General features: G+C 42.8%; 4 protein-coding genes across 4 annotated transcripts; 2 read left to right on the forward strand and 2 right to left on the reverse strand.

Annotated features, from left to right (window-relative positions):
• Positions 1-440: 440 nt before the first annotated feature.
• Positions 441-6,275, reverse strand: mfap2 (microfibril associated protein 2). Its single transcript, XM_026167905.1, has 9 exons — positions 6,184-6,275; positions 4,536-4,597; positions 3,180-3,227; positions 2,767-2,793; positions 2,607-2,672; positions 2,454-2,495; positions 2,285-2,372; positions 1,568-1,641; positions 441-1,149 (listed from the first exon to the last, which is right to left on the reverse strand). Exons 2-9 carry the CDS (start codon positions 4,564-4,566, stop codon positions 1,046-1,048), a joined length of 480 nt encoding a protein of 159 aa, XP_026023690.1. The 5' UTR covers positions 4,567-4,597; positions 6,184-6,275; the 3' UTR covers positions 441-1,045.
• A 1,384-nt stretch (positions 6,276-7,659) lies between these two features.
• sdhb (succinate dehydrogenase complex, subunit B, iron sulfur (Ip)) lies at positions 7,660-11,995 on the reverse strand. The gene is made up of 8 exons (XM_026167904.1): positions 11,871-11,995; positions 11,128-11,261; positions 10,535-10,620; positions 10,032-10,168; positions 8,684-8,800; positions 8,486-8,587; positions 8,276-8,398; positions 7,660-8,168 (listed from the first exon to the last, which is right to left on the reverse strand). The coding sequence occupies exons 1-8, from the start codon at positions 11,940-11,942 to the stop codon at positions 8,088-8,090; spliced, it is 852 nt and encodes a 283-aa protein (XP_026023689.1). The 5' UTR covers positions 11,943-11,995; the 3' UTR covers positions 7,660-8,087.
• A 175-nt stretch (positions 11,996-12,170) lies between these two features.
• Positions 12,171-15,267, forward strand: mrpl20 (mitochondrial ribosomal protein L20). Its single transcript, XM_026167907.1, has 4 exons — positions 12,171-12,451; positions 12,601-12,711; positions 14,062-14,139; positions 14,221-15,267. Exons 1-4 carry the CDS (start codon positions 12,365-12,367, stop codon positions 14,392-14,394), a joined length of 450 nt encoding a protein of 149 aa, XP_026023692.1. The 5' UTR covers positions 12,171-12,364; the 3' UTR covers positions 14,395-15,267.
• Positions 15,268-15,820: 553 nt separating this feature from the next.
• On the forward strand, positions 15,821-22,757 carry atad3 (ATPase family AAA domain containing 3). The gene is made up of 16 exons (XM_026167908.1): positions 15,821-16,149; positions 16,699-16,775; positions 17,780-17,881; positions 17,993-18,052; positions 18,138-18,207; positions 18,304-18,469; positions 19,288-19,357; positions 20,166-20,321; positions 20,403-20,459; positions 20,541-20,666; positions 20,756-20,880; positions 20,994-21,045; positions 21,137-21,207; positions 21,322-21,489; positions 21,871-21,979; positions 22,080-22,757. Exons 1-16 carry the CDS (start codon positions 15,954-15,956, stop codon positions 22,470-22,472), a joined length of 1,998 nt encoding a protein of 665 aa, XP_026023693.1. The 5' UTR covers positions 15,821-15,953; the 3' UTR covers positions 22,473-22,757.
• The last annotated feature ends 1,109 nt before the right edge of the window (positions 22,758-23,866 follow it).

The following is a 23,866-nucleotide window of genomic DNA, read 5'->3' on the forward strand; positions in this document are numbered from 1 at the left end:
GAATGAAAATCTGCAGATTCCTCCACGTTCATGTGAACAGATGAGGACAGAAAGGGAGGACTTGGGTTTGTTAGGAAACAAACAAACTGAGCATAATGAAGGAATTGTACTGTATGTTCTCTCTGAAACAGATTTTACTGATTATCTGATATATATATATATATATATATATATATTTAGACACTATTTTACCACTGAAGTCTGAGTGCTGCAGTGATGGTGCAGTTTTTTTATTAGGTTAGTTTTACTGCTTTTTACTTTATGTATAAATACTGACACTGGTGATTAATAAGGACAGAGTCACTCGTTTGGACGAAGGGAAGCCATGTTTCCTGGAAAATAAACTTGGCTGTGTGTCCTAACTCATGTCTGCTCATTAATACGCTTCAATACGCTGAGCTGCAGCCGGGAATCACACCTGAGTCAATGAGCTGATCAGCTGTAGTAAAAAAACAAAACAAAGTTTATTTTTTTTCTCAGTCTCTATAGTGACAGTTTTACAAAGCAGTAGTACAGAGGTCATTTGTGAGGTCACTCCTCATTACCTGTTTCATCACATATCTCATGATCTTGGATAGCGAGACAGCTGGCGGCTGGATATCGATTAGTTTTGTCTGATGTCAGTGCACTGCGGCCACCATTGATGAGCTAATCATGACAATGACTGCTTTTCAACACAAATACAGTAACGTACCAGTAAACACGAGAAGATTAATGTGATACGATATGCAAAAAAATTAAAAAATAAAAATCGAGGATGTTCTGTGGCTTTATGTGCACCTCTAGAAGTTTTATAGCACCAGTGATTTATACAGTCATCAACGTCCTTTGGATTATACGTATCCTTACACACAGGATCTAGTGAGCAAACACACATGTGGAACATTTTAGACGAAGAGAAACATGCTGAAATGCAGAAGTGCTTTTCGCACAGGGGTAGCGGGGGTGTACAGAGGGAGAGGAGAGAGGGAGGAGGGCAAAGTAAGACAACGTGATGAGGGAGGTGAAAAAGCGGCAGTATCTGGGTGGGTGGTGTCCCTGATCATCAGCAGCTTCCGCAGCTCTTCCCACAGCTTCCTCCTAATGATGCACACTGGCCACTCAGCGCCGCCACTCCACAGCGAGAAAACTGATCGCGACACAGGTCCGCTAAACACACACAAGCACACACACACACGGAAAAGTCCGTTAAAATCAATCTCATGATTCTTTCTCATATGAGCTATTGTCCAACACAGACAATTAAAATCATTAGAAAGTTATTTTCTATAAGCAGGCTTGTAGAACATTTTGGATAACAAGCCAAATTTATACCATCACTTTAGAATTTGTGTATACTTTACACGTGTTTCTCTTTCATTTATATTTATATTTATTTATATGCCTTTGAAGATTTGGTTTTATTCATTAATTTATTAACCTGCAAGATGAAAATTAGCCTGGCAAACCTGGAATATTTACAGGATGGGTTTAAGTGCTTGTGTTAATTAATATGCACTGCCCCTTTTAAATTAGTACATAAAATATCAAGGAGTAAATGCATGAACACAGGTTACGCGAATCCCACCTCTGAGCAGCTCCTCGTGTGCGCACACAGTCCTCACGCAGACCTCCTTGTTGACGACGTACACCCGCCGCAAACTGAACAAAAACACATGCAGAGGTCACACGTGCGGAGCCAGGAGCAGCTCACAGTCATCATGTCGGTCTTATCAGTCACAACTGCATCTACAGGCAACAGTCTATAGCCGATCTATACTGAATCAAATCCACTGTTGCCTATTTAGTGAGACACTGCACTTCATGGTGTTTCCTCATTACTGCTGAAGTTTATTTTGAGTCAGCACCACATACGAACTCATAAGAACTAAATAAGGGTTGATCCACGGCTGGATATTGTTCCCAACAAGTACACTATTTAGTCCTGTTTGAATAATGGAGTCTTTGAAATGATTGCTGAGAACAGGCTGTACAATCTTTATCCGGTGAGTTCTTGGAGAGCAGTTTGGCTCCTGGTTGCCTTTTTGTTAGACACCTTGAGACATCTGCATCGTATAAAACCTCATTCCTTTTGTTTTGGATCTGCATAAATGCACTATAGTTCCAGCACATTGTTAACATCAGAATTAACTGTGCTTCAGTGATATTTACATTAGAATAACAGACCAAAACTAGCACAGTGCACGTGAGGTAAATATCCATTCATCAAGACGAAATGAAGCCATGCAGTATTACTCGTAATCACTGCTTTCTGTTGCTATTGTGCTCCTTTAAAAGCACTTACCTGTAGAAACAGAGGCTGTTGAGACACTGCTTGCATGGCTTGTGAACTGAGTAGAGTCGGGTGCAGAGGTACTGCTCCTCTCTGCAATCTGGGAATCAAACAACAGAATCTTTTCTCCACTCTACGTAAAACAACTGGCTTTCTGTTCTCGTCTCTCTGAATCACTTACCGAGAGGTCCAGGCTCCGTGGGCTCTGTCAGGAATTCGGGATCTGTTTTTTTCAAATAGTATGAGACATGCGGCAATTTGCATTCATTCATTCAATCGTGACAGCACTGGGAGTAAATCTGTGACCGATGGGAGGAGAGCTAAGCAGACGTACCTGATTTTCCAGGACGGATCACGGGGTTGAGCTGAACCTGCTGCTGATAGCCTCCACGAGGAGGGTCTAAATAAGAGGAGAGAAACATTTTCCCACTTATACACTTGGCATAACATTTAGAAAATGAGGAAACTGAAAAAAAGAAAAGTAAATGTCTCACCTGTGGTGTACTCATACTCTTGGAATTCTTAAAACAAGCAAGAGAGAAAAATGTTTCATGAGATCAACTGTTAGTTTAAAAAAAAACCCCACAGAAAGTGCTGCACCATATAACGTGAACCACCTGCACGAGTTCACAAGCTTGTGAGTCAGTAATCATGACTTCATATGCAAGATGTTTAAAAATAATAAGATGCAGACTGGTCAAAGTGCTATTTACACTACAGTTCAGTTGCTATGCGAATGACAAACATATGAATCAGGAGAAAGACAGAGAGAGGGGGAGGGCGAACTCCTCGAGGGTGGGTGATACAGCAGAGGATAACGAGGAATTGAGAACAGATGTGGAGAGCGCTGATGTAAACCGATGCTGAGCAGGAACAATGTAGGCCAATATTCCCTTAATTAACTTACCGTTAAAGATATATGGATCCTGGTACTGGGGCTGGCTGAACAGCACAACTGTTGACATCGTAGACAAAGAGAGGAATCACAAAGAATGATGAGAGAAGTGCAGTCGGTGAAACACAAACAGCTCTATCACTGGTGTTTCCTAAGTCTTTTAAGATCACACTCATCTCCTTTAATAAGGCAGCTATGAAGTATGAAACATTCGCACCTGATAATTATGTGGTTTTTACATCTTCAAGCTCTAGCTAGCACTACTGCAGGACCATTATTGCAAATGACAAGTCACAATCCCATCAAGCTCGGGAACGTGGGGAGAAAGACCGCACATGGCGTGAGGGGTTTGGGCAGGAAGCCTTTCTGCTTAAGCCTAACCATTAGTGAGTGAACACTGAGAAGAATAACACCATTACACCACTACCAGGAGCCTGAACAAGGATCCATGGATTCTTTGCGTTCATGTTGGTTATGCCAAATTCTGACCCTAACCTGAATAACACAGTAGAAATCGAGACTCATCACACCAGGCAGCGTTTTCCGATCTTCTCTTGGCTAATTTTGGTGAGTCTGTGAGAACTCTAGTCTCAGCTTCAGCCATGGCACGTTCACCTATCTTTCTCATTCTGATGCTCGGTTTCAACTTCAGCAGGTCGTCTTGGTCATGACTACACGCCTAGATCCATTTGATTGGATGATTAAGTATTTGGGTTCAAGCAATGGAACAGGTGTACTTAAAAAATGCCAAGTGAGACTTTGTGCTGCTGTATCTCACTATTATTCAGAGCAGCATACATGTGTTATCTTTGCAGCTTTTTCTCAGTTTGACTAAATTTTGTTGCTATTCGAGGAATAGTGAACATAGTGAATAGTGAATAGTGAATAGGAATAGTGATCTTTGTTTTTTACAGTGGGCAGCAATTTTCTGTTAAAATTTGAAAAGTTTCGGGAGGTTTTCGGCATTTTTGGTCGAGAGCAAGGAGTGTGTGGGACTAAACTGGACAACGGTGATAACAGGTGCTGTTGGGGCTGTTTTGTTGTTGAGGTCTGAACATGAAATGAATAAAGGAATAAATAAACGAGTAGTTTGACATTTTTTTAAATGTTGGCAGGGCTTTGTTGTTACCTTTAGACTGAACTATTTATCTGTCATTTAATCTTATTTAAGTTGTTGATCGAGGAGCTTTTCATGCATGATACAGACATCAGAATGGTATCAGTTTCCTTACCTAACTTGAAGCAAGAAAGCAAATAAATCTATTATACCAAAATGTCCAAACATTTAGTATTGAGCCTTTGGTGTTACAGAGAACCGATTTGTTTTTTGAAGCTGTTTCAGCTGGTAGAGGCCTGTGGTGCAGTTACCTGGCATGCAGAGTAGCAGGAGGACTCTCATGGTCGCTCTGGGAGGTAGACTGACTTTAACACTGGAGGGAAAATGAGAGTATTAATCAAGACAAAACAACATGAGGGGGATAAAGTGCTCAGTGCTGGACACTGCTTTGGTCTCCTGAAAACTCGTCTCTTCTCTTTCCCCCGTCCTCCGTCACCTTTCCACCCCCCCATACTTCTGCCCCCCTTAAGCCATCATCCCCACTGTGACCAACACCACCACCTCCTCCACCGGGGAACTGTGGCAGCAAGAATGTGGCACGTCTTCCTCAGAACAAACTTTCTGTTTTACAGCTTTTCCTCGCAGCAGCACACAGTCCGCATTCCAGGAAAAGAAACAGAGGACCCCTCGACCCCACCCCACTCTCTTTCTCTCTGGGTTTTCTTCATACCTCCCTCTTTATGCCTCCTCATCCTTCATTTCCCTTCTGTCGCTCTCACTGGTCATTTCCTACCAGCCCCCCCTCCTTTCCCCCCTTTTCTTTCTTCTTTACCCGACCAAGCAACAGAGCTTTTTTAAAAAATAAAAAAACACTCTGAATCCGTCAGTGACATTCATGAAGTCACACTGTTACATACAGTAAAACTCATTACCTTACACTGACTAAAGTACTTTTCCACTTTGTGGAAAGTATGAACGCTCCTCCTCCACAGCTGCTGCTGCACTGTGGGCCACTTCATGCACTAAACCTGATTGTGTGGTACATACACAAAACCCACTCTTTTCTTTTCTCCCTCCCCTTTGTTTGTGTGTGTTTGTGTGTGTGTGTGTAACTAAATGCAGATTTTCTAGGTCACATTTGGACACAAAATCTGTGAGTAAAACACTTTTTGCACAAGTTGTGCATGCATGCCAATTTGTGCATCTTTGTGTGACACTAAAACACACACACACACACACACACACACACACACACACACACACACACACACACACAGTTCTTGGTGTGCATCACAGTGGCTTTGGGAAACCATATGTTTTCACATCACACATCTGGGAGCCATTACCCCCCCCCCCCCCCCCCCCCCACACACACACACACATACACAAAAAAACCCCACAATCAGGAGATGCTCTGCTGTCATCCATTTTTGCACTATTTGGTTTTTTATAGTTAAAAAAGGGAACACTAATGAATCATTTCTGCATATGCCCTCATCGACCCCTATTCTCTGGAAGCAGCTCAATTTCCCCCCACTCAATGACAGAGAGGCTGGAGAGAGGGTTTAGTTTTCACCCTCTCACCAGTGCCATCGCTGCAGTCCCTCCTCCTCCTCCCTCTTCTTCTCTCCAGTGAAAACACAGGACCACATGTCAATTCTCAACAGCCATTAATATACACCCAGAATATCCTCGGCTATTTTTGGTTTGCATTAAGCAGACTGATAAGCGCCAGGAATGCTTTGAAGTCCTTTTAAGACTCACCGCACTGCATGAAGTCTGTGCACAAAAAATGTCTCCTGATTTTTTTTCCCTCCTACATAACCTTCAGCATAAATGCAGTTTAGATCAGGTAAAGTCTATAACTCATTTCATACTTGCATTTAGTAATAGTAATAATAAAAAAGAAACAAGAAAGTCAAACTAAACCAGTCATGCGACTTTTTTCAGAGATCTTACCCAACTTTGACTCAATTCGCTCCGACTTTCTGCCGCTCTCATGCGTCCTGTGAGTGCAGGAGGACTTCCAGCGCCACATTGTACCACCCCGCATCTGCAGTCTCCTCCCCGTCCAGTCCAGCCCCGGCCTCCAGCAACGACCAGCAACAACCCTGTCAGTGAAGAGCTATGCAGAAGTGGAAGCTATAAACTCTATGAAAGTATGAAATCGAAGGGTAAGTTCACATGATCCGTAGTGCTAATTTCCAGCTCCGTGTTTTATTCTTGTGCTTCCAGGATAGTTTAGCATGATTTACATTTCTAAAAATAATCTTCCCATATTATTTTTAGATGGCTTTCTTCTGATTGGATGGCCTGTGCAAACAGAAGGTCTGGACAGCGGGTGGGTGGGGCTTCTGTGCTCACAGTCTGTGATGTCCCCCTTTCACTGATAAAACAAGTGACAAAAGTACAAAAAAATTTTTCACCCAGAGCAACTAATTGTTTATTACCTTGAACCTTTGGCAATGTTTAACACACATGTGAGCGCACACAAATGTACAGTATAACACTCCTAACATATCAGGGTTGAGTCACACCAGTTTTTTGGTCCTTTTTTCCTGGCATTGATGTCTTGTATATAATGTCAGCACATATAAATACCAGCCATGTTTTCCTTTATACAATACAACTGCATGTGGGTCCTTGTTAAATTCTGTACACATAGAAAGTTTTTAAATAATCAGGCCTCATCACATCTTAAAGACCTCGTAGATCGCTCCCAGACTGCAGGCTTAATTGTGGCAGAGCCTTCAGCTTTAAGGTCATTCTTCTGTGAAATCAGCTCCCAGCTTGGTTTTGGGAGACAGACCCCCTCTAAATTTTTAGATTTTAAGCTTTTTGGTAAAGTCAGGGCTCGATCAGGGGACCCTGCTGCTGCGATAGGCTCAGGCTGCTGGCAGACTTCCCATGATGCACTCTACTCCACTTTTTTTCTTCTTCTCTCTCCCACAGTTTGTTTCTTCTCTGTCCCATCATCCCACAGCTGGTCTCTTCCAGATGGCTGCCAGAGGCTTGTTGGGGTTTCACTCTAATATCACATTGTATGAATTTGCACTTTATAAAGCTGAACTCCTTTCTTGTGTAAATAAACTCCAGTTTATGCCAAAATTAATTTTAAAATGAGGTTTGTGGGCAGCGATAGCGTTTTCTGTCTCTGTACATACCCACAGCACTGAAAGCAAAGCTCTGCATTGAGTCCTCCAGAGATTAGTCTGCTGTACAGATGACAAACTCCATTTTACAACATAAAGCAGGATTTTAGTTCCCCTTTAATTACAGTCAACATACAATAAGAGTTTTATTGCTGGTTGAAAAAGCTTTGAAATGCTTCAGATGGTTCAACTCATTTGGCTCTGCTCAACAGTGACACCCAGAGGACACCGAGTCAACGTAGTAGGATGACAGGAGAAATAATCACAAGTGAAAGACCGCAACCAGAATTTAAACTTATTTATTTCCATCAAAACAAAGACTGATGTCAGTTTGCTGGAAGATCTGAGGGAACGTGCCTGTGAACCAGCTGCTAACATGAAAAGCAACGAGCTAAAAGACACACAAAGAAATGCCTGGATTTTACTCTGCAGCATCAAGTACACAAACACACAGTAGAGTTGGAGATAAACACCTATTTTATGGTACATGTAAGACTCAGACGCTCTCTCTCCTTCATACTGTACATGAGTGTTTATGTCACACCAAGTTCTCCAACCACACACACACACACTTCTGCTACAGCTGACTGCAGGATGTCGTGGTGGTGGTGATACATGGTGCACTGGCCCAACAGACCTGAAGAAGCATTTTTTGATCATTATATAACTTAGTCATGGAGGGATAAGAAGATCCAGAGGATAAATGAGGTTTCAGACAGCAGCTGCTGTCTTCTCCTTGTATGTGGCCATCATCTTCTTGATCTCAGCGATAGCTTTTCCTGGGTTCAGGCCCTGACAGGAAGAGCACAGAAAACACAAAAGCTTATTCACACATCTGAGTAGACTCTGTACGAAGCTGCTCAGATGTACCTGAAGTGTCAGCAGTGCAGAGAGCTTACCTTGGGACAGGTCTTGGTGCAGTTCATGATGGTGTGGCAACGGTAGAGCGAGAAAGGATCCTGCAGCTTGGACAACCGTTCTTCTGTGTACTCGTCTCGTGAGTCAATCATCCAGCGGTACGCCTGAAACACGACAAAGGTTTACTACACAGCCTTGCTGATTCAGACTATAACAGACCATCCTGCATATTAAAGTGCTCAAACACACACCTGCATGAGCACAGCAGGCCCGAGGTATTTGTCTCCGTTCCACCAGTAACTTGGGCAGCTGGTGCTGCAACAGGCGCACAGAATACACTCATACAGCCCGTCCTACATGGGAGAGAAGCAAGTAAAGATATGTTTCCTTAATGTGCTGGAAGCCTGAATGTTATGGGACAGTGAAAAAACAAACAAAGACAAATGTACCAGCTTCTGCCGGTCCTCCACAGACTGCAGGTACTGTTCCTTCCCTTCCTTGGACTCATCCTTCTTCTTCAGGTAGGGTTCGATGGACTTGTACTGGGCGTAGAAGTTACTCATGTCCTGCAAACACATTGCTACACTAATGAATCCACCAAACTGAACTGTCTACTCAGGTGGCTGCGGCTCAGATGATAGAGGTGGTCGACTACCAATCAAATGGATCAGCTGATCGATCTCAGGCTCCTCCAATCCACGTGTGGAAGTATGTGTGCGAATCACTCACATTTTATTGTAATTATAATTTTGGCTTCCAGTGACTATTATAGCAAGATAAGACCAATAAAACGTTTATTATCAGCCTAATTTTTATTTTCCTATTTATTTAAACTTTTTCTAAGTCTATCATCTTTAATAATCATTGAAGATCTTAAACAATATGAATGTGCAATTATGATTTATTGCTGTAATCAAGCAGCCTTACGTTCAAATGCTAAAAAAACCCTAAAAAACCCCCCAAACTGATCTGCTATTATTAAACAAAATCTGCCTCAATTTACATTTTGCTGGCTTTTAGCTTCCACAGAGAAGCAGTGAGCAGTAGCTTCTTCACACCCAATCAGTTCAAAGCAACATTTAACAGTCGGGTCTACTGATCATTAAAAAGGGATGCCCAGGATTAGTCGACCACACAATTAAGCATTGCTGTCCTTGCTAGCTGGCGGCAGAAACACTAGTTGGTTAAACAAATTATTCAGATTTTATTTATGCACGTCGCTGGTTAACAGCAGGGTTTTACATTCATCCAGCCACCCGACAAACAAGAACCACCCCTCTCCATCCCTCCTCCTCTCTGTGTTGGGAAGGTGTTAACAAGAAAGACGGAATGTCAGACAATGCAAATTCAGCCCCTTTATTAATCTCTTGAGTGTTTCTGATTTTTAGAACAGTCTGATTGATTTCTCCTTCTCCTGTTTAATCATCTAGAAAATTAAGAATCAGGAACATCCGCATCACATAATCTACAGCACCAACACTCCTAAAAAGACATCCACGCATCTGATTCATTAGATCTGGCTTAAAAAAGGTTGGAAATAAAACGAATAAAGAAAAATGTAACGGTTTTCATGAATGCTAATGTGTTTTTTCACTGTTAAAAACAAAACAGTGTAACATTTGTTATTGCAACACTAAATTTTGCACATGCAAAATAAAAAAGCAACCAGCTGTTAATGACTTTAAACTCTTAGCACTTGTGTGTGATAATGTGATGGCTGTGCTAGCTTATAAAAGAGGACTGTGAAGTAAATGCTTCGTTCCAGATGTTCACAGATGTTCGGTGAAGCTGACTTACAGGTACCAGGTCCTTGACGACGTACATGTGTGGCAGAGGGTAAATCTTAGTCGGCTTGCTGAGGCTGGAGTCGATCTTGTTGAGGCAGGCGAGTGTGTTTCCTCCATTGATGTTCATCGCACAGGACCCACAAATACCTGGTTAAAGCAGAATAAAAATTATAATAACAACATTTATTATTGACATTTAACTTTTGAGGACAACAACAGATGTGGTACAACCGGTCTGTGTGCAACTCTTGCTTGTGGTGTTGTTGCTCGTCAACCAAACAGTGAAACTGAGTAATAAAAACAATGACAATGCTGTCTCTGCTTTTCATACTGTATTTCGTTTTTACCGTTAATGTTTTTTGGGGGGTTTTGCACTTCTTACTTTGAGCTGAAAAGATGGGCTTCTTAAAGATGGACTTTGTCAGTCTTCAAGAGTATAAAAGCTTTGACTCAGGTGCTCTAGACTCTGTAAACCCCTTTTAAAGGTGCAACTCCAGCCCCTGTGTTACTGACCTTCTCTGCAGGAGCGACGAAATGTCAGAGTGGGGTCAATCTCATTCTTGATCTTAATGAGCGCATCGAGAACCATTGGGCCACAGCTGGATGAAAAAAACAAACAAAAACACAGTAAGTTAAAAAAAAAAAAATAAAATCTGTAACATGAAATCGTCAAAGCAGCTTGTCTGATGTGTTTACTTGATCAGCTGAAACCCAGACAGATCATACGGCTGAGCAGCATTACTCAGCATTGAGCAGTGTCACGCTGACAAACATGAGCTGAGAGAGTTTAATAAAGCTGATTAGAGAACAGGTGAAGGAAGAGGACTGAAAATATGCCCGGCTGTCAGGGCCACCTGTTACTGTTACTGAAGCCACCAGAAAGCATTAGTTAGGCCATTAACAATGCCCTTTGTTTAGACCCGAATATATTCTCAGCAACATCCTAACCAACAAACATCCTAACCTGTGAAAAATGAAGACTCTGCTGGGATATCTGGGCTAAAATGGAAAGCTGCTGGACTGTTGGGTTTTAATAAAACTTTCTCTAATCAATGACAGGAAATTGCTCTGCCTGGATGCCAGATGTCCAAATCTATGACACTCACGTGTTGAGGTCAATCTCATAGGTCTGCATTCGGGGTTTGTCCCCTGGAGTGTCTGGATCCCATCTGTACACCTGGAACTTCTTTACCCTGGGCTGCCCTGCTGGAGCTGCTGCTGTCTGTGCATACCGTACCGCCTGATGACAGGGAAGACAGGCGAGAAATCAAATATAATAATAATTTCAAACAAACAAACAAACAAACAAACACACACACACACACAGACTGTCCAAGCCGGGGCTCGAACCGGCAAACTTCCGATTACAAGGCGAACTCCCAACTCTTGAGCCACGATCGCCCGAAGTCCTCTTCAATCATGACCAGGATGAAGTACCTGCTCCAATCACTAAATTTAGCGTTGTCTAAATAACCTTTAATCAATACCAATAAATATCCTGTATTAATAGCTGTCAGACATGGTTTCATAAAACACAAACTTCATTGCAATAGAATAATGCCATCATTTTTTTCGGATTATCTTTTTTAATATATTTTTCTGCACAAAGCTCTATTATTATTTACTTTTAGTGTTAGACATACATTCCAACACATTTAGCGTTAACCAGTCGAACCATAATTAACTTAAGTTTAGCTAACAACTACACTATGTAACCCGGACTTCAGAACATAGACGGAACCCTCACGTAGAGAGCTGTAACCGGTCTAAACGCTGACACCGGGCCGGCTGATGACAGCAGCGGTTCACGATGAAACTATTTACTTTTCCATAACAACCGTCAACATACCAAGAGTCCTGCGGGAGAGCGGAATGCCAAAACACCGCACCGAGTCAAGGACGTAAAACTGGCGACCGACATTTTGAATGGTCTCTCCTTTGACCTCCGCAGCTCGCTATCCCAGCATTCAACTCAGTGGGTGCGTTTGCTTTGTACACCGACGTGTTTCGCACTGACGCAAACACGTCCTTTAGAAAGTGTGTATTTTTACGGATCTGTAATCTAATGTTTGACATCTTATTTTCAGACTTTTGTTTTGTTTTTGTTTTGTGAACCGTAGCCGTCTGGTGCAATTGATGAAGTTGTTTGTGTTAAATTAGCCCGCGCGCCGCCTCTGACAGAATTTTAAATTGAACGTACCCAGAATGCGCCTCGGTTTGTCGACGTACGGCGTGCGGAGTTATTGAGCTCTCATAACACCGAGAGTGCTTGGTTGGAGGTCACTTATTACGTGTTTATTCGTTTGAAAGTGGACACTGCGGTGAGGTGACGGGGGGACTGAAATGGTGTTTTTGACGCTGTCTTGTTGGATCAGAAGCCGAGGACCCGACAGATACTGGAAGGTCCAGGAGGTCCTCAAGCATGCACGGGTACGTCTATTGCTATTTCCTGGAGTGATAGCTGCTAGAGCTCATTCATGATGTTTGTAGAAGCTGTGGTGTTTTGTTTATTGCATCCTCGTCGTGTTAAAGACTTGTAACAAGTGTTGTTGTCACGTCTCTGTCATTTCTTCCAACAGCACTTCAGAGGCAGGAAGAACCGCTGCTACAGCCTGGCCGTGCTGGCTGTCAGGAGGGCGTTCGTGTACGCCACCAAAGCTCGGAAACTTAAGAAGCGCAACATGAGGACGGTAAGAAGACCCAAATATTACTGCATGGCATTTGGATTTTTTTCCTGATAGTAGCAATCGTAGTCTAAGTAATAGACTTTTCAGCAGATTCTGGGTGCAAATATATTTAAAACAAACACTAATGATTGCTTTTTGCTTATCAAATGATTCCTGACTGGCGTCATGACCAGTCTACATTACTAACAGGCCACTTCATTAGGGACACCTGTTCAACAGCTTGTTAACGCAAAATATTAGTAAGCCGATCACTTGACAGCAAACCAGTACATTCAGGTGTCTTGACATGGTGAAGATGACCAGCTCAGGTTCACACTGAACATCAGAATGGATGAAGGAGGGTGATTTCAGTGACTTTAAACATGTTGTGGCGTTTTGTGCCAGACAGGCTGGTCTGAATATTTCAGTTGAGCTGCTGGGATTTTCCAACACAACCATCTCTAGGGTTTACAGAAAAGGGTCCAAAAAAACCCAAGAGGAAACAATGCAGTGAGCGGCAGTTCTCTGTGTGAAAGTCCTTCGCCTGAGGCGATAGGAAGGCGAGATTAACTAAAATCACCTCGCATTACAATCAAGGGTTAGAGGATATCTAAATGAAGACGACCACAGGGGGTCCTGTCCACTAAGAGCAAGAAACTGAGACTATAATTTGCACAGGTTCAGCAAAATTTCACTGCAGAAGATCAAAAACACCTGGTCTGATGCATCTTGAATTCTGCCATGACATTTGGATGGTAGGGTCAGAATTTGGTGTGAACAACTTGGAAGCACTCCTTCCATGTCCACACATACACTGATAAACACAGTTCCACCCCCCATTTCAAGGATAAACCACCACTGTGCAATAACCCAAACTGTATATACATAACACTATTTTTTTTTTTTTTACCAGATTGTATTTTTGTACACTTTATATTTTTTCCTGTAAATACTGCTCATATGCATATAGTGCTGCAGAAACTGTGCACCCCCCCATGTATCTCATTGTGCATCTGTATAATGACAATAAAGTCATTCTATTCTATTCTATTCTATTCTAAAACCTCAGTTCTGCTCCATGCTGCTGACTTATTTTGATTAAATTGGGAGAATTTGAAGTCAGGTCAGCACTTTGGGCTCTTTGTCCTGATCATCGAGCTGTTCCTGAGCAATTTTTGTAGTGTGTTGGGGGGTGTTCTCTGGCTGGGTGAGGCCACTGCTGTGCACTTCCCAGCAGAACTTTGCAGTATAACAGGATGTTGTTCACTTCCTCTCTTTGGATTTAATATTGCAGCTGATTGGTGTGTGTGTAAGATTAGAAATCAGTTTGCTTCAGTATAATTGATCCTGTGTGTTGTCCCCTTGATTCATCAGCTCTGGATCTCACGGATTGCTGCAGCAACACGAGAGCACGGCATGAAATATCCCGCCCTCATGCACAATCTGACTAAGGTTGGCTTTACTAGATAGTTTTGCAGCTCATGTATTTTTAAAAATTCTGTTGGCTCACTCTTCCTTTTTCTCACCATATAGAGCAGCGTCCAGCTCAACCGTCGCGTCATCAGTGATCTGGCCGTTACAGAGCCTCGGTCGTTCCTCTCACTTGCAAAACTGGCAAGGGCTCGGCAACAAGAAGGCTTCAGGGCAGCACTGGGTGACGGCAAAGAGCCTTCTGGTGTGCTCTCCCGTGTAGTTATGCTGCAGTAAAGGACTTGCCACAGTTATGGATAAATGATTGTTTTTTTGGGGGGGCGGGGGGGGTTAAAGAACAGCGTTTATTTAAAAAAAAAAAAAAAATTGAACTGACACAGACACCTCATTTTAGGATTTCATCAAAATGTGTTTCTTGTATGATTCGTTTAAAGAATTGCATTTGTGTGTGGTGATTCATGATCGCTCGATCAGAGATCCGGCTTGAATTCGAGCTGTAACACAGGTTGTCTGTTTGGGGAAAAACAGGAATTTTACAGGCCGATCAAAAAGTAATCGGTTTTGTGACACTTCTGCTGGTCCTGTGCTTCTTGTTGGCTTTATATTTGAACAAGTCAATAAGGAGTCTCATGTTAACGAGCTTTCCACTGGTCTCTCGTAGAAATGATTTTTGGAGAGATTTTTAAAATAGTACCAACAGTGTATCATTCCTGAAGTAAACTTGCCTACAGCAGCACAGATCATTATGTGTGCAGTATTTTGACTCCTGAACTTCGAGATCAGTATCTCTGATTGTGTTCTTCATACGAACTTCATGTATAAAACCCGTAAATCCAACTTTCACTGGTATTTATCAATGGCTGCACAGAATCCCTGGCAGGAGGTAAACTTAAACTTCCTAAAACAGGAATGTGTTGCCAACATGTGGTGTCACCTCCTGATTACCTCCAGTGTCTTCACACATGGTCTTGTTATCATTTCCATAAACCTGTTTATCATATGCAACCTTGAGTTATGACTGAAAGTTTTTCTTTTTGTTTGTTTTTTAAGGTTGGCCTTTTTTTGTTTCTGTGTAAATATGTGTTTTACCACCTTTTGTGGGTCGGTTGTCCTCTAAATGTTTAGCTCATTAAACATTTTTGATATATATTCTGGTTTGCTGTCTTTCGTCAGATTTTTTTATTTTAAGGATTTTATTTACTTTTGTCCTGATCAACAATAAGCTGAACTCGGTTCTGCTCAATATTTATTTTATCTTCTTACAACTTATTGGTGTGGGCCTGCACAGCAGCTTCTCATGTAGCCCCTTGGGAACATAAATTGCCCACTCTTGCTCTGGAGCATGAAGTTGTTGGAAAACAGAAGGTTAAAACTGAAGTGAGGAGATTGTTTTCAGTGCAGAGTGTTTGCTTTAAATTTTTAGATTTGAAGTTTAAGTAAATCAAAAATAGATTTGATATAGAAAACCTGGAAACAATCCTCTGACACTTCAATGACTTTCAAAAACAGAAACAGCCTGATGAAACCGGGGTAAACGTCCTTTCGAGTGAATTGTATGCTTTATGAACCTTCGGGGCTACCGTATCGAGTGTGGGCGGGACTACGTCAATGACCTCTGCTGAGGACTACTACGTTGAGCGCCAATCAGAAGGAGAAGTACTTGTTCTGAGCCAATCCTGGCTGCGATTATTCAGCTAAACCTTGAGCTGTTTGGTGCGCATGCGCAGAAGCTTTCGGCGTGACACGCGTGTGGAGGAAGCGTAGTGACAGACCTGCGGCTGCTATCCTCTGTCCAACAGAACCGGTTTAACGGTGCTTTATTTGTTCTCGGCGAAATGTCGTGGCTGTTCGGCCTGAACAAGGGACAGCCGGAGGTGCCTCCCGGTTTACCGGCACAGCCTCCACCGCCGCCACCTCCGCCGGCCGGGGGCTCCAGCGGCGGTGGAGATAAACCCAAGGACAAATGGAGCAACTTCGATCCCACCGGGCTGGAGCGGGCTGCTCAGGCGGCTAAGGAGCTCGACATGTCCCGTAAGTATTCAAGGGCTTCGGGTGGGTCTCCTTAGAGGAGGTGTGTACAGATTATACAAACACGGCTGCTGTTGGAGAGCAGAGCTGCACCAGCATCTGCTGCTCTCTGGCTCACGGTGATGGTGGTGGTCGCCTCAGTGTAGCTGAAGAGGCCCTCACCGACATCCAGCACCGGTATAAATACTAAAGGTTTAACTCACGTGAAGTTAGGCTTACGGAACTGAGCTGCATCCACCTTCATCCAGAGAGAGAACAGAGTTCAAAGGTCACGGACGTTGCAGTCCGGCTCAGAACATCCAGACCTCACCCTCTAACACACACACACGTGTGCAACGATGCAACACATACTATTATTTGATTATTGATAATGATTTCATTCATTCATTCAGGGCTGTTGTTTGGTAGTTAAGACTCAAAGGTGGATACAGTCAGTCACAGGGATCAGCAAAGACAGCAGGCCTCACAAACATAACGCTTTGAAGCAACTACATGCATCTTCATCTGTGTGTGTGTGTGTGTGTGTGTGCGCGTGTGTGTGCGTGTGTGTAGGACATGCCAAAGAAGCTCTGGAGCTTGCTCGAATGCAGGAGAATACCACTCAGCTGGAACACCAGAGTAAGATGAAGGTACAGTGAATACCTTTACTCACTATGTACTTCAAAAAAATGTGTTCATCACACAAATGTTAAACCAAGAAGCAACACAACCAGAAGATAAGTCACACAAGTAAAAAAATGAAAAAGAAAATCTGTTAATAAAAATAAAAGCAGAGCAGTGGATCACTCTGCATCTGCAGCAGGACACCGGGTACATCAGTCCGTTTCTATCAGCTTGATAATTCCTAGGTATTATAGACCTGCATTAGATGAAGCCGCAGTAGCCGTATTTTTCAGAAGTGGTCTTTATCAAAAGTTCTCCGGGCTTTCCAAAGCTCTGTCAGAGGCTGCTTTTTCACTCATTTTAAAATCAGTCCTTGTACAACTTGCCAAATAACTAATTTGAAGTTACTCACAGCTTACATGCATTAAATGGTATTTATTGTTTGCATCGTTGAGGTGATTCCTAAAGAGCTATTAGCTGAAAGCTTGGCATATTACAGCATGAGCCAATGGGTATGGAGAAGGTCAGGAGAGATTAACAACAGTGAATATATAACATGATGGAGGCTGTGCCATAGCATGCACACACTCTGTATGTTTGCATGTTACAGTGAATTACCGTACTGCACTTTTCCTAGCAAAATACAAAGAACTGTGTGATGTTGGCTTAAGACTTTTACACAGTACTGTATAAGAACTTGACTCAGATATTTACAAAGATGAGTAAGCACCACTGTAATGACCTTCCTGAGTATGTATAGGTGGAATAAGGCAGGGAGACCAGCACAGAGCAGGCATCAGAGATAGCAGGTGAGACCATAAAGATGAGATGTTTCAATGTGATGACTAGAAGAGTAGTCTCGAACTGGATCTGAAGTCATCTGATTGGGCGTTATAACAGCCGTGCTCTATTTAAGTAGGTATTCTTGCTCCTTTGATACTCGAGGACTTTGGTGGCATCTGTGTTCTGTGCTGCGATGAATTGTCGCTGTTCTCCAATGACCCAGTTGTGCTCTCACCTCACGCTTTAGGAATATGAAGCAGCAGTCGAACAGCTCAAAGGCGACCAGATACGCATCCAAGCTGAAGAGAGGAGGAAAACTCTCAATGAGGAGAGCAAGCAGCATCAAGCTGTAAGAGGGGAAAACATGAGCTTCTTTTCTTTTTCTTTAGAGGGAAGAGCACTGTGAGTATTACAGCAGTGAATTGTACCAAATTGTGTTTTTGTGGTTGTGTCCCATCAGCGAGCTCAATACCAAGACAAGCTGGCCAGGCAGCGATATGAGGACCAACTGAGGCAACAGGTGAGTTGTTAACCTCCAACTCCAGCTGTAACGTGCTGTGAAGTGGGATACAGTACTAAATGTCTTGTGCTTGTTTAATTAACAGCAAGCCATGAATGAAGAGAGCCTTCGCAAACAGGAGGAGTCTGTACAGAAGCAGGAGGCCATGAGGAAAGGTAAAGAAACGAGCGCGGTTATTGATGGGATGCTTTTAAATGTTTGACACGATGAGCTGAGGTTTATGTTTTTGTTTTTTCCTCTTTGTTGTTTAGCGACCATAGAGCACGAGATGGAGCTGAGACACAAGAATGAGCTGCTTCGTATTGAGGCAGAGTCCAAAGCTCGAGCCAAAGTTGAGAGGGAAAACGCCGATATAATCCGAGAGCAGATCCGCCTGAAGGCTGCAGAACACCGACAGACCGTTCTGGAGTCCATAAAGTAAATTGTTTTGCTCTGAGCTGTTTATAATGGTGTATCGCTGGTTTTTAAGGTCATGAATGATAATAATTGTTTTTTAATGCAGTTTCTTGTAAATGCATTTTCGCACCTGAGCTGCAGCCCTGAGCTTTTATAGAATTTACTCGACTGAGCTGTACGCGAGCACACAAATGTCTGACAAGGCTGGATTGGGCATTAAATTGTCTTTAATATGTCAGCTTGTGTGTGTAAAGTCCAATTGTACTTATGTGAAAGGAGTTTAAATGAATTCACTGCTAGCGTGCGGCCGCCTGTATCACATCTGCAGACTGTATAAAAGATCGACTTATCTGTTTGACTCAGAAGACCCGGTCGCCATCTTTGTTTTTTGTTTTTAAAACAAGGACATTGTGCGTAACCTTGATAACCTGAGTAAATGTATTTATTTATTTTTTATATCTATCGATCGATCGCAAAACTTCAGTACAGCTGGAAATCCCTTTGCAACCTGCTGGCTGTTAAAAGAATGCAGATTTAATGTCTTTTTCAAAGTTAGAAGCTGCGTCTGTCTTTTATACAGTCAACGTTCCTGCTTCCTGCACGCTCTACTCGAGTAGCACCCTCATCCAAACCAAACAGAGTATTTACGGTAGCGCAAATTTCACTGATGCTGACTTTGTCCTGCTGTGTGCTGATTGTGAGAGAAGCAAATTTTCCTCCATTTTCTGGAGTTCATGCATGAAAACAGCTTAAGTTCAGTAAATGTTTAACAGTGTCAACATGGGCACTGTGACAGACTCTTAAAGGCGTGCTCACAGTTAACACGTGTTTGCTTTCAGGACTGCAGGTGCTGTGTTTGGAGAAGGATTCAGGGCCTTTGTGTCAGACTGGGACAAAGTGACTGCCACGGTGAGACACTCTGCTCCCATTCAAGGGAGAATTTGTCACTGAAATTCCAATGAAAACAAACATGAATATGCCTAAGGAGTACACTAAAGCACAGTTAGTTATGCTGTGTTCAAGTAACATAAATCAAACATTAATGTTTCTGTCGAAGTCAGACAAACAGGATTTGTTTTGCTTCTTAGCAAGATGGCAAAACAGAGCAATACCTTTTTGTGTGTGTGTGCTTTGAAATGCTGCTGCAGCACGTGCATGGATAGAGCCTGGTCTGTGAATTATATGCCATGCCCCGAATACATAACAGTGGCAGTACACGTTACACCTTTTACAGTTTTACTACCGTTTATGTTCACTGCCAACTTCTCTGGTGGTAAACTCATTCATGGGGCTGCTCCAACTTTCTGAGTTGGAAATCCAAGTTTAGGGGTTATTCCAGATGAAGATTTTGACTGGAAACTCGTAAATACAGATTTCTAATTTAATCTGGAACGCAGCATTAAAAGGCCCAACATGTATGCATTCACAGATGTGCTAAACATTTCAATTGACTGTGTCCTTTTACTCCGTTGTATATACATCAAAGCAAATACTGCTTTTATGACACCTGTGGGTTTTCAAACACTTCCATTCTCAGAAACTCTTAAAGGTATTTTTTCAAATTGTTTTTGGCTATAACTATGAAGATCTTATATCCCAGATGTTACCTCAACTATAAATATTATCTTCTGGGGAAAAAAAATGCTCTGCTTATCATTGCTCATAATGGAGTGTGAATTTAGTCTCCTGATCTATAATGGTTTCCTCTCTTCCCCAGGTGGCAGGGTTGACCCTCTTGGCTGTGGGAGTGTATTCAGCTCGAAATGCAACAGCAGTGGCCGGACGTTACATCGAGGCCAGGCTCGGAAAGCCGTCACTAGTCCGGGAAACTTCCCGATTCACTGTCGCAGAGGCAGTCAAGCATCCAGTCAAGGTAGCTAATGATGAATTCATAATTTTGCTATTTTTAAGCTGCAGAGTTTGTTGTACTTATAACTGCTTTGAAATTATTTAGACGACCAAGCGGCTGAAGAGTAAACCTCAGGATGCCCTGGAGGGAGTTGTGCTCAGTGTAAGTGGACATGTGGTATAAAAGTGCAAATCATTGCCGTTTTGTCTCAACTTGAAATAACAGCACTTTCCCATCTCTTAGCCTTCCCTGGAGGAGCGTGTGCGTGACATTGCCATAGCAACAAGAAACACAAGGCAGAACAACGGCCTGTACAGGAACATCCTCATGTACGGTCCTCCGGGGACGGGCAAAACGCTGTTCGCTAAGGTACGCCAGAGAGCTAAAGCATGCTCAGGTGTCCAAAAATATAAACCAGTGCTTTGTCTGACTGGAGGATTTCTGTGTATGTGGAGTAGAAGCTGGCAGTGCATTCTGGGATGGATTACGCCATTATGACCGGTGGTGATGTAGCACCAATGGGCCGCGATGGTGTCACCGCCATGCACAAAGTGTTTGATTGGGCCAACACGAGTCGACGCGGGTATGATGCTCAAAATATGTCACCTAACATATTTGTTATTATATTTGCACCAATATCACGAAGTGCACCAGATGTAGCAAAACATGTCCTTTCTGCCATGTTTCCAATCACAGGCTGCTGCTGTTTGTTGATGAAGCCGACGCATTCCTCCGCAAGAGGGCCACCGTAAGTCTGCGTTTATTTCATTACTCAAAAAACCTGCCGGTTACATAAGAAAGAAGCAACTGTTCATTGCCTTATTTTGTTTTTACAATAGGAGAAAATCAGTGAAGACCTCAGAGCCACTCTCAATGCCTTTTTATATCGCACTGGAGAACAGAGCAACAAGTAAGAATCTATTTCACATGTTTACAACTGAACTTTCTTAACCACTGTGATTTACTTCCTACCTTTTATTAAGCTGCTTGACTCTTGTGTTTTTGTGTGTGTGTTTTTATGCAGGTTTATGTTGGTGCTGGCCAGTAACCAGCCGGAGCAGTTTGACTGGGCCATAAATGACCGTATAGATGAAATAGTGAATTTTGCGCTGCCGGGTCTTGAGGAGCGGGAGAGGCTGGTGCGGTTATACTTTGACAAATATGTGCTGGAGCCGGCCACTGGAGGGAGACAGTGAGTACACAAGAATAGAGCTGTTAAAGTGGCAATAGACAAGTCTCCTAGTAGCATGTCGGTGATGAGAGAGAACAGAGCGTGAAAACGAAGCTGTCAGGTTACCTCACCTATTACAAACAGCAGAAATTATCTTCCTCCAAAGGGTGGCGTGGCTGTCTTATAGTTGGGGTTAGGAGCTTGATCATTCCGGAGAGGATCCGAGTAGAGCGGCTACTCCTCCACATTAAAAAGAGCCAGTTGAGCCATCTGATTCAGAGTAAGATGCCTTATACTGGAGGTGTTTCTAGCATGTCCACCAGTGTAGGAACACTATACTGTGTAACAGTGGAAATTTCCTTCATGGCCTTTTCATGGTCTTATTCTGCTTTGTGTTTACAGGAGGCTGAAGCTGGCGCAGTTTGACTACGGGAAAAAGTGCTCTGAGATAGCGAAGCGGACAGAGGGCATGTCTGGACGAGAGATCTCCAAGCTGGGTGTGGCCTGGCAGGTACGAATCATCATATTATCTTTGCCTCCATAGCTGAAACCTTGTCATACCACTGGAGAGTGTATCTTAATTTCAAAATGAAAATGTTGTTTTCCTTCAGGCGGCAGCATATTCCTCTGAAGACGGCGTCCTGACAGAGGCCATGATCGACGCTCGGGTCGACGATGCCGTCAAGCAGCACCTTCAGAAGATGGACTGGCTGCGAGGAGAGGAGGCGGCGAAGAGCCTTACACCCCCACCAGCTGGGGTGACGAGCAGCGGAGGAAAAATGGGTTTTAATCTGCCCCTCAGCGAGACGCCTCAGGCCCAGGAGGTGATCGCTCCTGTCCTTGAGATTAATGAAAAGCAAGCACCTATGAACCTCTCGGCAGAGGGCCAAAGTGCCAACCGAGCTGGACACAACAGCACAGCAGAGAGTTCAGGTCAACCTCCTGCCTCCACTGACGGCAAGATGAGAGAAGACTCTCCTCCTAAAGATGGAACTCCAGTTTGAGTTCATTTTTCCCAGTGGTGCTACCTGGATAGGAAAATTTTAGCTTTCTGCCTCTTTGACTAGAAAGTTTCAATCTAAAGGCCTGTTGGGATTGTCTTTACGACAGAAGATGAGTTTCTAGCGTTAACCAATTAACTACAAAATACAAATGATGGCTGAGACTCTTTCGGTCTTATGCATCATGTACACAATGTAAACATTTACTTTACATGGAAACCAGTCGCTGTGTCTGTAATTACACTATATAAATGTACTAATTAAAGTGTCTCTGTTGAAACAATGAAACTGATCCATGTTTTCATAAAAAGTAAAGATTGTTACTACAATTGATGATTTGTGGTGTTTCTCTCAGAAGCCAGAAGTCTGAAAGGCTAAGAAAGAGTCGTACTGTGACACCTCCAACCTTTAAGGCAGAGACTTTAGAACCACACAATGCATAACGAATAGAAGGGCAATGATAAGACGAGTGGGTAGTTGTGTTCGATAGGAATCCATCTGGGATTTCAGTATTTCACTATAATAACAGAGTTCCCGTTGAAGCTTCATATTCAAAGGAAAGTCGAGGGCATGAAGCTGTCCATGGTTTGGAAAAGGCTGCATGATTAAATGCCCTGTCACATTTTATGGGACCCTCTTATGTAGCGTGATGTGCAGGTTTGCATGAGTAAGAAATCAATCTGGCATTCCTGACAGGGAAAGTGAAGGTTGTTTTAGACAGATGGGGATATGTTTGTATTTAAAAAAAACAAACATCTGGTTAAATCTTTTGTAGTATCATGCTGGGAGAGCTGTTTGAGCTACTTGCATAAGACCTGGTTGACCAGAAAAGTGGCCCTGAGCTCCTAAGAATGGGCTTAGCTCACACAAGCTGACTCCTTACCTCTGCTTTATATATATGTATTTATATTTTTATTAGTAAGTAGCAAGCACAGAAAAACACTGACAGTTGCAGAGGCAGTGTATGGCAACCAGTGTACAGTACATGTGTGTATAAGTAAGGCTTCTTAACCCCTTAAATGTTTCCATATCACAGAAACAGAGAAAACAGGCTGAGAAATGGCAGATCTGCTTCTACAAGATTTCCCTGAGGAAGTGTGTGTGTGTGTGTTGTTTTTTTTGTTTTTTTTTTACATGCTGGTGGTTCTACTGGCTGCTAAAATATCATTATTACAACTGTTATTACATTATGTTATATTTCAGTCAGAACTACAGTTTTATGTCAAGTGCTTCCATTAACTTGTGGCTCTATCTGCACCATGTTCCCGCTGGATTCCTTCGAGGGTTCAGGATGTGGACGCCTGAACACGTTCCTTATATTTCTGAATTTTGGCATCCATGGATGGAAACGATCACCTGGAGATAAAAAATAAATAAAATAATAATTAGGAGTTAAC

The sequence above is a fragment of the Astatotilapia calliptera genome, chromosome 5, assembly GCF_900246225.1.
Source record: "Astatotilapia calliptera chromosome 5, fAstCal1.2, whole genome shotgun sequence".
Lineage (NCBI taxonomy): Eukaryota > Metazoa > Chordata > Actinopteri > Cichliformes > Cichlidae > Astatotilapia > Astatotilapia calliptera.

Coding starts and splice junctions, on each gene's coding strand:
- mfap2 (XM_026167905.1), bottom strand. CDS start 4,566: ATGAGAGTCCTCCTGCTACTCTGCATGCCAG. Junction 2,794..3,179: donor GGATCCATATATCTTTAACG/GTAAGTTAATTA, acceptor GCTTGTTTTAAG/AATTCCAAGAGTATGAGTAC. Junction 1,642..2,284: donor AACAGCCTCTGTTTCTACAG/GTAAGTGCTTTT, acceptor GTTTTTGTTCAG/TTTGCGGCGGGTGTACGTCG.
- sdhb (XM_026167904.1), bottom strand. CDS start 11,942: ATGTCGGTCGCCAGTTTTACGTCCTTGACTCGGTGCGGTGTTTTGGCA. Junction 10,621..11,127: donor TATGAGATTGACCTCAACAC/GTGAGTGTCATA, acceptor TTTTTCATCCAG/CTGTGGCCCAATGGTTCTCG. Junction 10,169..10,534: donor TCGTCGCTCCTGCAGAGAAG/GTCAGTAACACA, acceptor TGCTTTAACCAG/GTATTTGTGGGTCCTGTGCG.
- mrpl20 (XM_026167907.1), top strand. CDS start 12,365: ATGGTGTTTTTGACGCTGTCTTGTTGGATCAGAAGCCGAGGACCCGAC. Junction 12,452..12,600: donor AGGTCCTCAAGCATGCACGG/GTACGTCTATTG, acceptor TTCTTCCAACAG/CACTTCAGAGGCAGGAAGAA. Junction 14,140..14,220: donor TCATGCACAATCTGACTAAG/GTTGGCTTTACT, acceptor CTCACCATATAG/AGCAGCGTCCAGCTCAACCG.
- atad3 (XM_026167908.1), top strand. CDS start 15,954: ATGTCGTGGCTGTTCGGCCTGAACAAGGGACAGCCGGAGGTGCCTCCC. Junction 18,470..19,287: donor ACCGTTCTGGAGTCCATAAA/GTAAATTGTTTT, acceptor GTTTGCTTTCAG/GACTGCAGGTGCTGTGTTTG. Junction 21,046..21,136: donor TCCTCCGCAAGAGGGCCACC/GTAAGTCTGCGT, acceptor TTTTTACAATAG/GAGAAAATCAGTGAAGACCT.